Source organism: Brachyhypopomus gauderio, chromosome 15 (genome assembly GCF_052324685.1).
Source record: "Brachyhypopomus gauderio isolate BG-103 chromosome 15, BGAUD_0.2, whole genome shotgun sequence".
Classification (NCBI taxonomy): Eukaryota; Metazoa; Chordata; class Actinopteri; order Gymnotiformes; family Hypopomidae; genus Brachyhypopomus; species Brachyhypopomus gauderio.
Window position 1 is genome coordinate 7,122,425 of NC_135225.1, and position 16,682 is coordinate 7,139,106.

A 16,682-nucleotide genomic window follows, 5' to 3' on the forward strand; every position below is an offset into this window, starting at 1 on the left:
GATTTCCGTGTATTTTCTTGTTTTGGTTACGGCCCTCGTTTTGTTTCACCTGTGTCTAGTTTCATTAGCCTTGTTATATAAACCCGTGTTCTGTCTTTAGGGTTGTTGGTCTTTGTAATTATTCATGTTCCTTGTCATTCATAGTTACACTACCTTGTTTGGTCTTTTGCACTGTTGTGTTATTTTCCTATGTATGTTTCCTCATGATCTCCCTGCTTGGTGTGATAGTGTTTCCTGTTATCGGTATTTGTTGCCTGTCTGGAGTTTTATTTGATTTGACCTCGTTTGATGTCTTTGTCCTCTTTCAACTACACACCTGCATCCAGCCTTGGTTCTTGAAGCTGATTTGTTTAAAGCAGGAAACATCAGAGAACACCGTACCTCACCTCAACTGTACTTGCTTATTCTGCATCTCCATCTTTCTGATCATTGACCACAGTTTTCCTTCTTCCAATAGGTTCTCTAACACCTAAAAGAGAATCAGCTCTATGCCAAGCAGAGAAGTACCTATTCCATCAAGGATACGGTTATGATAACCGTCTGCTGAAAAGACAGAAACGGACTACCACAAGATTCCTGGGCCCAACCACTCTCCACAAAGGCACTCCAGTGCACCTTAGGGCTTTCAAACTTTACCTAGAATTGCATCTGTAGTTTCAGTTCAGTCACTCACTTCCATATGAGGAAAGACCAAGAAGCTGAACTGAAATCCAGATTCTGAGAAGCCATTACCCATGGTAATGAAGAGGTTTTCAGCTGTCCCTCTACTGTCTGGATAGCTCTGGATTGGTGATGGAGGTGGATGCTTTGGAGGTGTGCGACCATGCAAAGACAAGTTGAGCCCCCAGATGAGCAGATGAGCTTAATTTATTTGTTACCTTTCATCCAGGCTTAAGAATTACTAAGGCAAAGGTGTTTTCCAGACAGGACTGGGGTAGGACACTGAGGGAAGAGACTACAATCCTGCCATCTACCATGTCTGTCACCCCTTGCATGTAGGAGATAGATGATGCCATCCTCCTGGTGACCTCAGACTCCTACATCTCAGAGTGCCCTCTGAATTCTGTCTGAGATGTACTTGTGGGCAGATATGAAGAAACCCAGGAATATGTCTGCCCCAGTTCCATCAGTGCCATGTCCAAGGTTCCACGTTGAGCTTCATGATGTTCAACTTGTTCCCTTTCCTACAACTACTTTCAGACTATGTGAAGCTACAAACCTTCTGACACACTTACCAGAATTAAAGAGACACATACTATTGGTGGTAGTGGACCGGGTTGCTGTCTGATCCCCTTTCACAGGCGGCATTATGGACTGCTAGGAGACATAGAATCTTTGTTCTTCTGGAAATGAACAAAATCATGAAGCAGGTCACCCCAGTATCTTACAGATCATCCTTCCATGTTCCTGGTCCACTGGTGGAGGCAGTTCCCCCTGATGTTCTGCTAACATCGTCTTCAATGTGGGTGGTTCCCCAGCCTGCTTGGGACATTTTCTATTGATTTGAGGGATTGAAGAGGTTGCCTCCAGCATCTGGTGGACTGGGAGGAGTCTCGCCCTGAGAGGCAGTGCTGGGTTTCAGCCCAGGACATCCAGCAACGTGCCCTAGGAGTTGACGGGTCATTGTGCAGGCCACTCCTGCACAATGAGGTGTACTGTCAGAGGTGTACTGTCAGAGCCTCTACCATAATTCTTTCTGCACTTCCTCATTCTGAAAGATTTTGATAATCAGTCACACCCCTGCACCTGGTTCACAATACTTTGTTTTGCTGAAAAAGTTGCTGGCTATGATAGAAAAACACCAGAATACATAGCGCATCGTAGCTTGCTGCATATGGGGCTGTAGAGTACAGCTGCAGACCAGTCCATGTGCCCATGCTGACCCTTGTCCACCGTCAGACGTCTACAATGTGCATGTGAGCATCAGAGCTGGACCATGGTACAAACGAATAAGCTGGTCTGGTCTGATGAGTCAGGAAAAGTTCTGCTGGGAAGCCTTGGGTCCTGATATTCATTTGGATGTAACTTCGGAAACTACCTAAACATTATTATTGACCATGTAACCATGTTTCATTAAACTCTTAAACTTTTTGCACACTTTAATGCTACCTGCGTTGAACGGCTAGGAGGAGGACACAAACGCTGAGAGGAGAGAGATTTATTAGAAACATAACCAAGCTCATGATTCGTAACACGGTTCATGGTCGTCAAGCCAGACAAAGCAGAGAGGGAAAAACTATTCACATGAATGACATACTTTGATATACTTACAAAAGGGAGATAAAACAACTCGATAGAACAGACCCAAATACCAGACGAACACAGGAGCAAAAACAAACCACCAAATACTCCTAGAAATCACAATAGGGCTGTATAACAAAGACCAGCGAATAGTGACAGAAAACACCCGGTATAAAAGGACCACACTATAAGAGGGCTAGACATGACACACCTGTGACACTGAGTTTAGAAGAAATATTTTAAAGGGGACAGAATTTTTATAGATAAATTGTTTTATTTAAATTGTTTAAATTTGCTCAATAAAAGTGTTTTGGAAAAAATTTTTTTCTTTATTTCATTTCTTTGAGCATGTTATCAGTGTACCTGTTAACACAGAAAAATGTAGCTATAGCTACATGTAGAACTATAAAAATGTAGAACTATAGCTAATATGTGCACTTAAATATTTGTTGATTCATCAACAAGTCATATCATCATCGTAGTGGTGAACATCGCCATCACTCATTTTCTTCATATTGTGCAGACCTTCGGTAGACACTCCCTAATGGTAAGAGTGTGAAGAAAGTGTGTTGGGAGTGAGTTGTACCCTTGATATTTTGTGCTCTTCTCTTGATCCTGGTGTGATTACCCCTGCTGAAGATACAGTTGTTACTGAGGATTTTATGCCAGGTTACTGGCATTCCAAACTTCTTCAGTCTTGATCAGATGAGATGGTTGACAAGGTGGGACCCTAGCTGATGTGAAAGTCAAGGAATTTGAAGGTCTTCCCCCTCTCTATCTCCACCTATTTGTAGTGTGGTTTGTTGTGCCTTCCTCATCCTGGAATAAATATTTTCCTCAATCTTGTTGGTATTTAAGAAACCAGTAAAATTTGTTGTCCTGGCACCATTCCACTAAATCTGCCATCTCTGGGTACTGGGTCTTGTGCGGGTGACATGATGAATACATCTGAAAGGACAACATGAAGCTATAATGGGCATGTCCTGAGTGCCAGCCCATAGACGTCGCCTGGACCAGCCACTTTGTGTGGATTTATTCTCCTCAGGGTCCTGATCATGTCTGTGGATGATGCACTTTGTGTGCTCTCCACTGCCACAGCACTCCTTTGTGGCACAGTGTCGGGAGTTTCAAAGCGGGAACAGAAATCGTTCTGTAAATCCTGCAGGGTGGAATTACTCTTTGCTTCGCCCATTCTCCAGTCTTGATAGGATGTCATGTGTTTCTGTCCCTGCCACATGGTGCATTTTAGTCCCTGCCACGTGATACGTTTCAGTCCCTGCCACGTGATGTGTTTCAGTCCATGCTACGTGATGTGTTTCAGTCCCTGCCACGTGATGCGTTTCAGTCCATGCCACGTGATGCATTTCAGTCCCTGCCACGTGATGCGTTTCAGTCCCTGCCACGTGATGCATTTCAGTCCCTGCCACGTGATGCGTTTCAGTCCATGCTACGTGATGCATTTCAGTCCCTGCCACGTGATGTGTTTCAGTGCCTGCCACGTGATGTTGTGGAGTCATCACCATCATCAGAGAAGACCAGTAAGGACCGTGCTTCACAGTTAAGCCATGGATTTTGGTTCAGATTTGGTTTGGGTACAGTGTTCTCAGTACAAGTACTGATTATGATGCTTAAAGCATAAAGGCATAATTTATTACTCCTTAGAAAAAAACCCATTAGTTTCATGTTACTTCTACCTTACTTTATAACATATTCTATGGCAATTGTAAAATAGATGTAGATGTACAGTAGATGATATTATTTTATTAAGATGTTATTTTATTAAAGGCATATTAGTATAGTTACGAGTTTCGTATCACACTGATTTTTAAAGACTTTCAGATTGCCATATCTTTGACAGATATCAGAGTGATGATTTCAAAACAATATCTCCATGCTTCTCCCAGTTTCCTCCTGTGTCTGGAACATCGTGTGTATATTCCATGTTTAGCCTTACATACATGCACAAGAAAGAAAGAAAAGATCCTAGACACATGAGCACTACAAGACCTTTTAGGTTAGAATTTTTAGAAGCAACAAAGAAAAGCATAAAATGAGAGTATATCTGGCACTCCCAGTCCAGTTGCATCAGAATGGCAGTCTGCAAATATTATAAGTCATAAATCTGATATGGGTGAACATTTGTAGATTATAAACTCCTAAGCATATTTGACTTTTCACAGGGGAGAAATGCAATCACAGTTGAATAAATAAAATTGAAATGTGCAGGTATTCTTCTCTGGGTTCCTTTTTTAAGTAATAAGCTACACCCTTACATCCTTGCTAGCAATTTTCCATCCACCTGATGGTAAACTAGGCTAATAGGTTCTTGTGCTCCATGTTCCACAGGTGAAATGATTTTCAATTGTGTTAATGTGAATGAAGGTGCTAAGCTAATAACTGTGGAAAGCTTGGGGTGCTATTTCATACCACCACACATGTGGGTTACGCTAGCCTACAGTATTGAAAGCACCTTTTCTCATTACAGTAATGAATTTGTGTCTCATTTCTCAGCATCACTGCAGTACCTCAATTAGTGTTTAAAGACTTCACCCTTTTGTACAAAACAATGCATTCATTCATTAAATATCAGAGATCTACAGCTAAAAAAGTCTGAGTTAGCCTTAAAAAGAATAGATTACACATCAACAAAATTCAAACGGCGATTGCCCTGTAAATCAGCTGTTCTCAAAACATTTGCACTCAATCTGTCCTCTCAACGGCAGAGAAGCACAAATCGCAGCAGACCTCCACGAGTGAAGGTCCAGGTTTGATTCCAGATGTTTGTTTTGCTCACTGGAGCAGAAGGCCCAGCTGCCACCTCTTGCGAACTTCATAAACAGATGCGATGCAGAGACACGTCCACTCTTGTCTACACAGCCCGTAAAAGCTGGCAGGATGTAGGGACATCGTAAATCATGTCTCTAATGAGGACATTTAGGATGCTCTATATATAGAGGAGAGGCAAGGTATGTAGGACGCTCCCCTTTCCTGAATTAGTGAGCTGCACAGCTGCTAAAAACCACTGAGAGAGAGACATGAAGAAGTTCAGCGGGGCCTGCTTATCCCAAAGACAGAAACCCCCTCTTCTCTCTCTCTGTCCTCCATCTCTTTATCTCACACTGTCTCATTTTCACCTGATCATGCACTCAAGAGCCACAGTGCCTTTCTTCTTAAATAAAGTGCCTTGTGGATTCCAGAATAAGAAGTGGCTAAAATAAGCCAGAACTAAATATGCTCATCCTATTGTGGGGAACCATGGAAAATATATGTCTAACTTTAATTATGGAAGACATTTTCCTCTCCTATTCACATATTGACCAACTAACCTCTTGTTAAATTTGCTCATCTACCATGACTCCAAATGTGGTTAATAAGGTACTACATTCCCCACACACACATAACCAACACACACACACACACATGCAGATAGACACTTACACTTTTGTTCACCATAAGAGCAAATGAGAAACAGAGTTATCTGAGTATATTTCCATTGAAGCAATGCGTGAAAAACAATTACTGACAGTATCATCAGACAGTTCACACACAGAGGTGGAATTTCTATTTCTATGAACGTTACATAAGAAGTCACTAGCAAGCCACAGTAGCCACTTTTGTTGAACTCACCATATGTGGTTTCTTTTGTTAGGAAGCCTCATTTTGGAGACCAGGTGTTTCAGCCAATTATGGAGAGCTAGTAATGCTCAAGAGATCCCTGGTTTCTATGGACACAAGAGTATCTACAGTTTTGTTACTAGCATTTTTTCACATTGTTGGAAGGGAAGTGATTCCCTTTGAAGACACACTTTTATTATTATTACTATTATTCTTATTATTCTATTATTCAAATTGTACACGCTTCAGATGAAGATGCACGTGAAGCAGTGTATCCATGACAGCTCTCTCACTCGTGGTGTTAAACCGCCCATTAACATAACGTTAAGGAATTAACAGTACACTCTCCACAGACATTCACAGGAACTTTCCAGGTTTGAGTGTTGACAGCTCAGAACGCACAGAGCCGACAGCAGGAAAGTGGTATTTCCGAAAATATTCTTCCAGTCCATACATGAACCAAATCTGCGGGCAGATATTACTGAGTTCTGCTTGTGCATAAATAATACCACTGATTTTGTAATCAGCGTTTGGATGAGGCATAGAGCTGCCAGCGTTCTGACAGTACAATGATTATTTGTGCTCCATCCACTTTCAATCATTGTGAACATATTTGAGAGTGTGCACAGTGGTTGTGGCTCATCAACACACAGCCTACACAGTGAGAATTTACTGCTGCCTTGTGGTTTGGATGTAGTATCTGACTGGGCAAGGTTTCAAAGAGAATCATTGATGATTACACTTCTGAGGAGGGTCACACGCATGGCTGTTTCAGAAGATGCTCCATTCACACAACTATAACAATGACTGCAACCACTACAGTCTACAGCTTAGGGGCTAATGGAACAGACTGTCTGCATGGCAGCAGAAATCAGGCAGTTATTAGCTGCACAAACTGTACAATTTATAAGGGAAAATCAGTTTTTGATGGATGATTGTCATCTTACTGGGTGAGTGCAATGCAATGCCCCCTTCAAGAATAAAAGACTTAATTTAAGCATATTAAAGGTTTTATAATAGTTATATAAATGTGGGTATGACATTTTTGCGCAACTGTGTGTTATGTCAAGCATTTATCACAAGAATCCTTAAAATAAAAAAAAAATGCAGAATGTAATGTCAGCCTTCAGTTTTGGAGAATTAAATAAAAGTGTTCAAGAACAGACTGTCAAGGTTTGTTCCCAAGCAATGAGGGCATACTCTAAATCTACCATTTCTCTCTGTAGCTCAGGAGTGACATCAGAGCACAGTGCTATCTGAAGTCCTTCATCTGAGACTGGCTGGCTGTCAGACTGGTGGCCCAACGTGGTGTCAAACTAGCTAATATAATAAAGTGGGAACTGTGTGAGGAAACAACCAGTGAAGATGATGTATGGGGTGATCATGAGAGAGAGAAAGAGAGAGAGAAAGAGTGAGAGAGAGAGTAAGAGAAAGAGAGACCAAGCAAATATCTGTCCAGTTTGGTCCTCTCAAGGGACAAAAGGTCTTTCTTTTTATATGCCTCTATCAAAACAACCCTATCTCCATTTTACCTACACCGAGATACATAATGTGGCCTTTCTTTAACCTGGTCCTCAGAACATTATCCCACTAAAATCTAAATCACTGAAATCCAAAATCTATTTTTTTTATATAACCAATTGTACTACATCAAAAATAGATAAAACTGCTACAAAATTGACAATCACCAATAATGTGCCATTAGGCTGAGTTTAGCTAAAACCAACATTCCATCCCATAATAGGCATTTCTACAGATCTCTCCGAGCTGACATACAGCCTTACACTTAATTCCCTCATTCCTGACATTGTTATTCAGCGCCTACCAACCGAGTCAGCCACACTAAAGGATAAAAACATCGCTACTGACAGCAGGACTGTAACTGCTGTTCCTCTCTTTTCATTCTCCCTCTCTCGCTCTGCGTCCACCTCACCGACGGGTGTACCGGTGTGTGCGCACGAGACCGCGGACGGGTGAGCGCCAGCTGGAGCCAAGGGAGGAATGGAGGAGTCCAGGAATGACAAGGAGCAAAGCAAAAGTAAGATAAAAGTCCCACGAATCACGAAACCACGAAGACCTCATCAACAGCATGACACCAGAAGGAAATGCAGATATACAGTCATGCAGTGTTAGGAACGGAGACAAAAGCTCTTGCCTGGTTTGTGCTGCACCCTAAGAGAGGGTTTGGTCCCAGAACCGGCCTGCAGGCTGGCTGGCCCGTGTCTGGGGTAAGGGACTGTCTTTCTGAGCTGTAAGCAGCCAGTGACAGCCCAGTCACTTCTCATTTGCCACTGTGTTGCATGGCTGGGTGTCGATAACAACTCTCCCATCAGGCAAAGGTTCTTTCTCCATCAGTACAAGCTGAGAGACACTTCAATTGTGTTATTCTTACAAAATTAAATGGATGAGTATAACTTGAGCAAATCTTTCCAGTAAGTGCCCAATAAAGTCCAGTAAGTGCCCAGTAAAGGACCCAGTGATTGGGATGCTGACATCGGACACGTTAGGTCTTTAAGTCACATTTCCATATATTATAACTAGAATATATAGTGGCTTAAACATACTTTACAAGATTTCTTCTCATAAGCGTTGCTGTAGAAAACACATGTCAGATCTAAAGTACGTACAACATCATGTAAAGTTGTTGCTGAATTAAATTCTGTCTTTATACTCTACATTGTGTTATATACACGAAATAATAAATAACGTCAGATATTGAAGATCCCCCAGCGGTTGCATGATTGCTTGTCACAGAATTCAGCGCGGGGGTTTATAGCTACATGTCGTTTATCTACATACAATCAAAACAAGGTTGAGACCAGCCGTGATGTTATTAAACACAGATGTTCAGTTTCATAGACCTGTTCACATTTAACCCGTTGTTTTAGTGCACGTCTGCTACCAATGATCGGAAATCCGTATCGAAATGTAAAAGAAGAAAGTGAAACTGGCTTTATCTCGCAGCAGAGCTGAAGCAGAAGAGACGCAGCCCGTCATCTTCCTCAAACACACATGCCATTGCACACACACTGTTTCAGCACACACACATGAACTCACCAGAACGTCCCGCAAAACTGGACAGTCCCAACACCATCACGAGCAGTAACCCCATCAAGCACATCTGTCCCCCAAACATCTCCTTTCGCCTTTTCCTCCTGGCTTTGATCTTCTTCTGGTTCAGCACCACTCGGGTCCGGGTCCGAACTCGGACAGCTGCGAGCATCGTGCTGGATGCATCATCGTGAAGATCCTCCTCATCCATCATGAAGACTGTAGAGTATATTTCAGTGAAAACAAGATATGGTCGAGGGTGGAGAAACGGAGAAATACAAAAAAAAAAGTTTCAGCAAATGTAAGATATCGAAAGGTCTGACTCGTTGACAGTCGGATTTGTTGAGCTGACGGTCTTTCCTACAATATTTCTAATTCTAACGTGATAAAATAAAGATGCGGCGCGCGGAGGTGGCGCTCCATCCGTGCGTTAGTTTGGTGCCAGTTCTCACAGGACTGCTGAGAGACTGAGGACGATGTTGAAAGAGCGAATGAAGGAGGGAGGAGTAAAAGGAAGTGAGTGTGTGAAGAAAGGAGCGGGAGAAAGAGAGTAGTATTCATACATCTGGAAGAATCGCCGCTGGTGAAATACCTAGTCCCAGAACTCCACACGGAGAGGCGGAGGCGGCGAGGAGGGGCTACTGTGCTGATCCTTTATTGCAAACTACATCCTTCGCTCACCGCAGCCCCCTATTGGTTGTCGTCTCTCTGGTTTATTGACGGACACGGAGTTTGTTAGGCTTGTGATAGGGTTGTTTATTACTGCTAATTTACAGCACACGATTTACGTGTTCATTTTCTCACACAAGACCTATTTTATTAGGATATCACTATTAAACACAACAATCAGAGAGAGAGAGAGAGAGAGAGAGAGAGAGAGAGAGAGAGAGATAGGGAGAGCATAAGTGTTTTGTTCATTATGGTCCAGAGCTGATAAAGTCCTGACACTGGGCCTTGGTAGCATGATGAAACTGCACTCTTGCTAAGGCACGACCTTTAACAAGCGTGTGATAGGGAAACACATCGCTCTTAATTCTTTGTATGGCAGCACTATAGACTGAAGCAGCCAGGCTTGTTCTGTTCATTTTCTTCCTCACTCCTCTTGTTTCTTCCTGACATCTCCTGACTCCTCCTGACTTCTTCTGACTCCTGCTGAGTCCTCCTGACTTGTCCTGAAGTCTGACACATCTTGACTCCTTCTGACTCTTCTTGAGTCCTCCAGACTCCTCCTGACTCTTCCAGATTCCGCCTGACTCCTCCTAATTCTTCCTGACTGTTCCTGACTCCTCCTGACTCTTCCTGACTCCCCCTGACTCCTCCTGACTCTTTCTGACTCTTCCTGACTCCCCCTGACTCTTCCTGACTCTTTCTGACTGTTCCTGACTCTTTCTGACTCCTCCTGACTCCTCCTGACTGTTCCTGACTGTTTCTGACTCTTCCTGACTTCTCCTGACTCTTCCTGACTGTTCCTGACTCTTTCTGACTCCTCCTGACTCCTCCTGACTCCTCCTGACTCCTCCTCTTCTTCCCTACAGAACATGCACTTTGCAGTTCTAGTTCTCTCCTCTCCAGCAGCATGGGCCACACAGTACTGCACTTTTGCTGCAGGGAAAGGAAGGAGTAAGTGAATGAACTCATCAGGATTAAACTGAGCTACAGTGATGTGCATAGATTGAGTATAATCCCAGTTTAGAGCCTTTCAGACAATGCTAGATTACTATGAAAAACTACAATCAGCTGGATTATGAGAACACACTTTAAGGGCTTTGGTGGTACTTTTGCTGAATGTTCTTCATGTACAGTGCATCAGCATATTCGTGGAGGGCAGCGTCAGAAACAGTGCTGCTTTGTAGTTAGGAGGAGGAGGAGGAAAGTGCAGAGATGAAGATCACGCAGGAGACAGGAGGAGTGAGGAGGAAAGTGCAGTGTGATCACGCACAGCTTTGGAGAACGTCGTAACTCTTACTAGTCCTTGCTATGTAATCATAGTATCCAGTCACTGAGACTGTTGTTCTATGCTACATCTATCATTCTCACTCTCACCTCTTTCATCTGAAGCTTGTGATCTGTGCACCACCTCTCTCTCTCTCTCTCTCTCTCTCTCTCTCTCTCTCTCTCTCTCTCTCTCTCTCTCTCTCTCTCTCTCTCTCTCTCTCACTTTGAGTGTGTGTGTGTGTGTGTGTATGTGTGTGTAATTTAGTCTGTCTTTTGATGTGCTATTAGAGCTGCATTGTCCAAATCTTACAAGTCCATCTATGTTACAATTGTGTGTCAGTGAGCTAGTTTTTTTTCTGCAAGCCTTTTATCACGCCGGACACAGCATTGGATTGAGAGGGTTTTTATTCTCGCTGGCTATGTAAATATTATGTGTGGGTAATGTGTTTTATTGTTGAATAGTGTGCCTGAGGTGTATTTCCATATGATGACTGTCATTTGCATTTGAGGTGTCATTGTGTATGTTATGGATTCATACTTCATCTGTGCTGTAGAAGTGGATTGAAGAATCAGCTTATTTAAAAATGATGAACATAGCATACCATAGCTTAATATAGAACACACAAAAATGCGTGATAGAAAGTGAGTGTAGGTTCCCTTTGAATAAATGAGGTTTAGCAGATGGCTGCAATATTAACTTGACTTTATATTTATATATATTTTTTCTTAGGTCAGTTCAAAACTGTTTGCATTGTACAATTTTTTAATTGTTTGTATTGTACAACTTAAAAATACTGGGGGAAATATGAACTAATATGAACAGAATGTAGACTCTCTGCAACTAATGTTCTCTTAAACCTCATTAGGCTTAGACTCCTCACAACAACGGAACCAGAAGAGAGACTGGAGAGAGAAATGCATGTGAATTTGACATTAACATTATAACATTATAGAACTAGTTGCTTGGTTGAAGAATTAAAACTGTGAACTGTAGATCATAATTATAAGTATCATCATAATTATAGAGCTATTCATAGTCATAGATGTCATAGATGAGTTATTCTGAATATGTGTACAGATGTTGAGTCACTGGTGTCATAGTGCCTTTGGGTGGACATTTACTGTATGTCTGTAGTGTATGGGTCATGCTTTCTTTAGCTGGCTATGAGCAGATCAAGGCCCTTATATAACCCTTCATTAAGGCTAGTGTCACTACTATTCTTCTTACAAAACACACACACACACACTAACACACACACGCACACACACACACACTCACACGCATACACACGCACACACACTCGCACACACACACACACACACACACACACACACACACACACACACACACACACACACACACACACACACAAACCATTCCTCTCCACCTTAATCATTCACTCAGTGTGCTATATATAGTTCATTGGAAGATTGGAAGAATCATGAAAACAGAACAAGCAAGTATTCCTGTATGATTGGCCTTGTTTACTGCCTCCAAAGAATGTTTTAGTGTGCAGTCACAATAAATATGACAATGCTATTCACAGGCACATGTTCTAAACTATATGCCTCACCTGAAAATGTCACCTTCCAGTTCAGGTACACTATATTTATTTAGCATGTATTCACAGCAAATGTGGAATAGCTTTCTGGATGCAAAATAGCCAGCCATTAATGTAACAATAGCAGGTCCGGAGAATAAAGTGCTGCAGGATGGAAGGGGTCTGACTGACTGAAGTCGTCCTCCACTGTCCCAGAGATCTGCTGTTGTCTACTGAAGGGCATTAGATTGGATTAAAGACCAGAAACACTGAATGATACATACGCAAAATCACAAACTAGGGTTGTGACTCCTTCTGATACACCCTACAGTGGGGGGAGGGGGGGTGCTCCTATAAAATCTCTTTAAAACTCACTTATAATAAAATTTTTAAAATCATGAATGCAGAATGAGAAATCATGAATCATGAAAATCATGAATTGTCCCTTTCTAGCACCAGTGATTTTGTGCTTTAGATCTCATGAGCAAAGCTTTCAGACTGTATCAGAAAAACGACAAATGGAGCAATTTCCCGGTTTATTAACTCTTACACTCCAGCTTTTAATCTTAAGCTATATTACTACTGTAAATTATTGAGTAAATACTCTGATGAGTAATTACATAAGAGTGAGAAAAGCATATCTGCACCCACTGGTATGTCGTTGGAGTGTAAGTGTTACCATCTGTCTTCTAATACAATAAGCTAAGTTCTTGTTTAACCTTACAGGCTAAACTAATCTACCAACCCCTGGCTTTGGCTGGCGAGCTCATGCTGCTCAGCGTGGTCTTTTTGTCCTTTTGGGTAAAGCGTATTAATGGGAAGAGAGGAATGTCATCATTGCCACCATCAGATGAGAACATGGCCAGTTATACTCATAGAGTCATAGTAGCTTTGACAGCTCTGACACACTCAAGAAACTGCCACTTAACTGGCTGAGCTGCTCACACCTCTGTGAACATTTTGAGCAATCTTTGAAGCGCTCTTAAAAGTCTCTTAAAAGTACCAAACCCTGGTGAGAAACGTTCATTAACCTTTGTTTTTCCACTGAGGGTCAATAGCCCAAGGCGGTGAGCTACCTCCCCCCCATCCTGGTGTGGAGCTCGGTTGGCTGTTGGGATGGGTGTAAGGAGAAAGGTAGATGGTAGAACAGACTGGAGAATATCTAGGACACATGGAAGGCTCGACCTGAACGGCCTACTTACACACACCTGCACTACTCTTGTCTCTACATCTCTCTCTCTCTTCTGTCATTGGCCTCTGTGCCCCACACTCCCAGCACACTGGACATATTCACTCCTGAGGTTTACAATATGGTCACTACTGTCCCAACCATGAGACTGGCCCAGTTTCATGAATTAGATTATGTAAGTTCACAAACATTGATTGATTTTATGGAATTTATTTATTTGGGTTCATAGAATGGTGCTATATATTCATTCATTCATTCATTCATACACTAATCCATTCGTTAATTAATTAAGAGAGAGAGAGAGAGAGAGAGGGAGAGAAAGAGAGAGACAGAAAGAGAGAAAGAGATTGTGTGTGTGTGTGTATGTATGTGTCTGTGCTCTATTTTAACTATATTTATGGAGAACCAAATGTTCACAGAATTTTTGTTTTACATAATGCATCTTTTTATGTATCCCATATTTTATTACTTTAACACTTTAGTTTAAATTATGGTGTCCTGGCGTCAATGAAAAAAAATTAACAAACGCAAGCGCGCGCGCACACACACACACACAAACACACACACACACACACACACACACACACACACACACACACACACACACACACACACACACACACACACAAATATACAGAGAGTCAAGGGATTTCATTTTTGATTAATTTTAAGGTTATCATTAAGCCTAAGATTAAGAATAAGGTTAAGGTTAGCTTGTTAAGTTATAGGTGTGTCTGTAATAAGACAAATACGTAGGGGGAGGATTTACCTGTCAGACTGACATGTGACAGCTAAGACTACACTAGCCATTGCCTGTGGATACATTTATAGGGAAAATTATCCTCAAAATAATTGAGACATTATTCACAAAACAAAAAATAGTAGTAGAAGTAAGACTATAGTGAACAGAAGGGGTTGTATTTTCTGGAATATTCTTCATCCCTCTCTGCTCATCAAAGCTCAACTACTCTCTCAGGGTTGAGGACACAAAGTGGAGTGGTAGAAGCCACTATGGTGTAATCATCAGCTGAATATTGGCACCACAGCCCACAGGCAGAGCCTTGTGAGGATCTACTCTGATATGTTCATATATGAGCAGAGGCTGAAGGAACCAAAGCTAACTGGATCAAAGACGTCTGCAGTAGCTGCTTGAATGTTAGGGTTTACTTATAGATGAACCAGGGCCGGCCTGTTTTACAGTACTTCACATATTCAGGTTATGTGGCTTGGGTGTTCTCTCTGCCCTTTAAAACACATTCTCTCTCTCTAGTAAGTCACATTAACAATCATATGTACAATATAATCACTTCACAATTTTGGTCACTCACACAGTGTCAGTGAAAGATGCCGAGTTGGAGCTGGTGGTTGAAATTTCTTCCTGCACTATGGAATGATGCTGTCTGGGTGTTTAATCCTACTCTCCTTTGAGGGATTAGAGATTTTCCTCCATCACACCATTGCCTACAACATTCTGTTTCTTCCTCTTGCCTCAGGAGTGTTGCACTGTGCAAAGAGCACAAGTCTCACTTTCTTGTTATTTCATGGTTTCTTGATACCATGGCAACTTCCTGATACCACAGTACCTTCCATATACCACGACACCTTCCTGATACCACAACTCCTTACTCATACCATGGCAACTTCCTGATACCACAACACCTTCATCTTCATAAGGGAAAATCTCCATGAAGTAAACTTCAATGTCTGTGTCTATATTGGTTTTACTAGATTAAACTTGTAAACAGAAGGTTCCAGCATAATCAGACAGTACAATCAGAGAGTGTAATTTGTTCAAATACTTTGCAAAAATTGGCTTTGTATCTTTTTCATATATTTGTGCTAATTCATTGGTACTTTCAAACATCTTGTGGACCAATGTTTCAATTGTTCTGCATCAGACTTTATTAAATCTGACCCACTAAGGCACCCATATGTATGTTCTCTTGTCTCCTTAGAGAGCCGATAAATGATGAACACTAATGTGAAATTCCGTTTTGGTGTTTCACAGCATCGTTGTCTAAAACAGATATTCTGGGCTCACAAAAGAATTCTCCTACTTTCATACTACTTCCTTCATCTCATGAGAAACGCTCTCTATGCTTCATTATTTTAAAAGTGCTGTGGTTATTAACTCTGCCTGCCTCCCACACAGGGGATGAGAAACACCTACACCTCTCCACCAACTCTGAACATGCAGCACTCCTACTGACAATATTGATGGTGAGCACCGCCTTGTTATTATCAAGCCTCTATGGAGAGGAGTACAAGAAAGATGAGAGAGTGGCAGAGAGACAGATAAAGATAGATAGATATATAGACAGAGAAAGAGAGAGGATGAGCAGAATTTCCCCTTAGTTTGTCTGCCAGACGATCTCACCCTGAGGAGCAAATTGACAATCAGCACAGTAAGACAAGGCAGTGCATTGCAAGATTCCAAGGCAACCTATGAAGGCAACATGACTAGAGCAGAAAGCATGAACCAACATGAACTGTTGCTTGCTCATAATCTGTTCTTTCTGTTCCTGATATAATCATTTCCAGTGAGTTTTTTCAGAGACACAATTCATAACCATCAACAACAACAACAAAAAAACTCTTTAGTTATACACTAATGCAGTGCTTTAGCAAAGCCAAACTGAATCGCATTTTGTTTTTCTCAGAATAGTGCACACTTCAGTTCTAGTGAAGAAGGCAGAAGCAGAGAAGATATTGATTTAGTGGAAGGCAATACTTACGATGTCATCGAAGCACTTCACTGCTGCTTCTCCAGACCAGGAGTGCCTGGCCTTTTCCTTCGAGACTCCAGAAGACAGACGCTATAATAAGAGTCCCTTATTGTCTTTGGTTTCTCTATATTAGGCAAGGATACATTAGCCAATGACCAAAGTCAGGCCAAGGGCAGACGGGAGGGACAGGACTAGCTGGGACACGACTCATGGGTAACTGGGGAAGAGGTGGGGGGGACACAGAGTCCACAGCCCCATGATAGAGCTCATTTAGGAACGTTACCTGGAGGAAGGGCATACAGGAGGGGCGGATGCAAATAGAGGAATGACGAGGGATTTGTCATCAGTGATGTCATCTCCCAGAGATGAAAGAGATGACCCACT

The 16,682-nt window shown here is 42.0% G+C and overlaps 1 protein-coding gene across 2 annotated transcripts in view; it reads right to left on the reverse strand.

The window, feature by feature from the left end:
* Window positions 1–9,517, reverse strand: part of slc24a3 (solute carrier family 24 member 3) — a 60,293-nt gene extending 50,776 nt beyond the window's left edge. Inside the window, exon 1 of one of the 2 annotated variants that reach the window (XR_013121310.1) lies at window positions 8,914–9,517. Coding sequence is in view for 1 of the 2 variants with exons in the window: in XM_076974723.1 (XP_076830838.1) it covers window positions 8,914–9,121 (208 nt within the window). In the remaining variant the exon portion in view is untranslated. The remainder of the gene's footprint in view (window positions 1–8,913) is intronic. The other variant, XM_076974723.1, reaches the window with a different exon arrangement.
* Window positions 9,518–16,682: the final 7,165 nt, after the last annotated feature.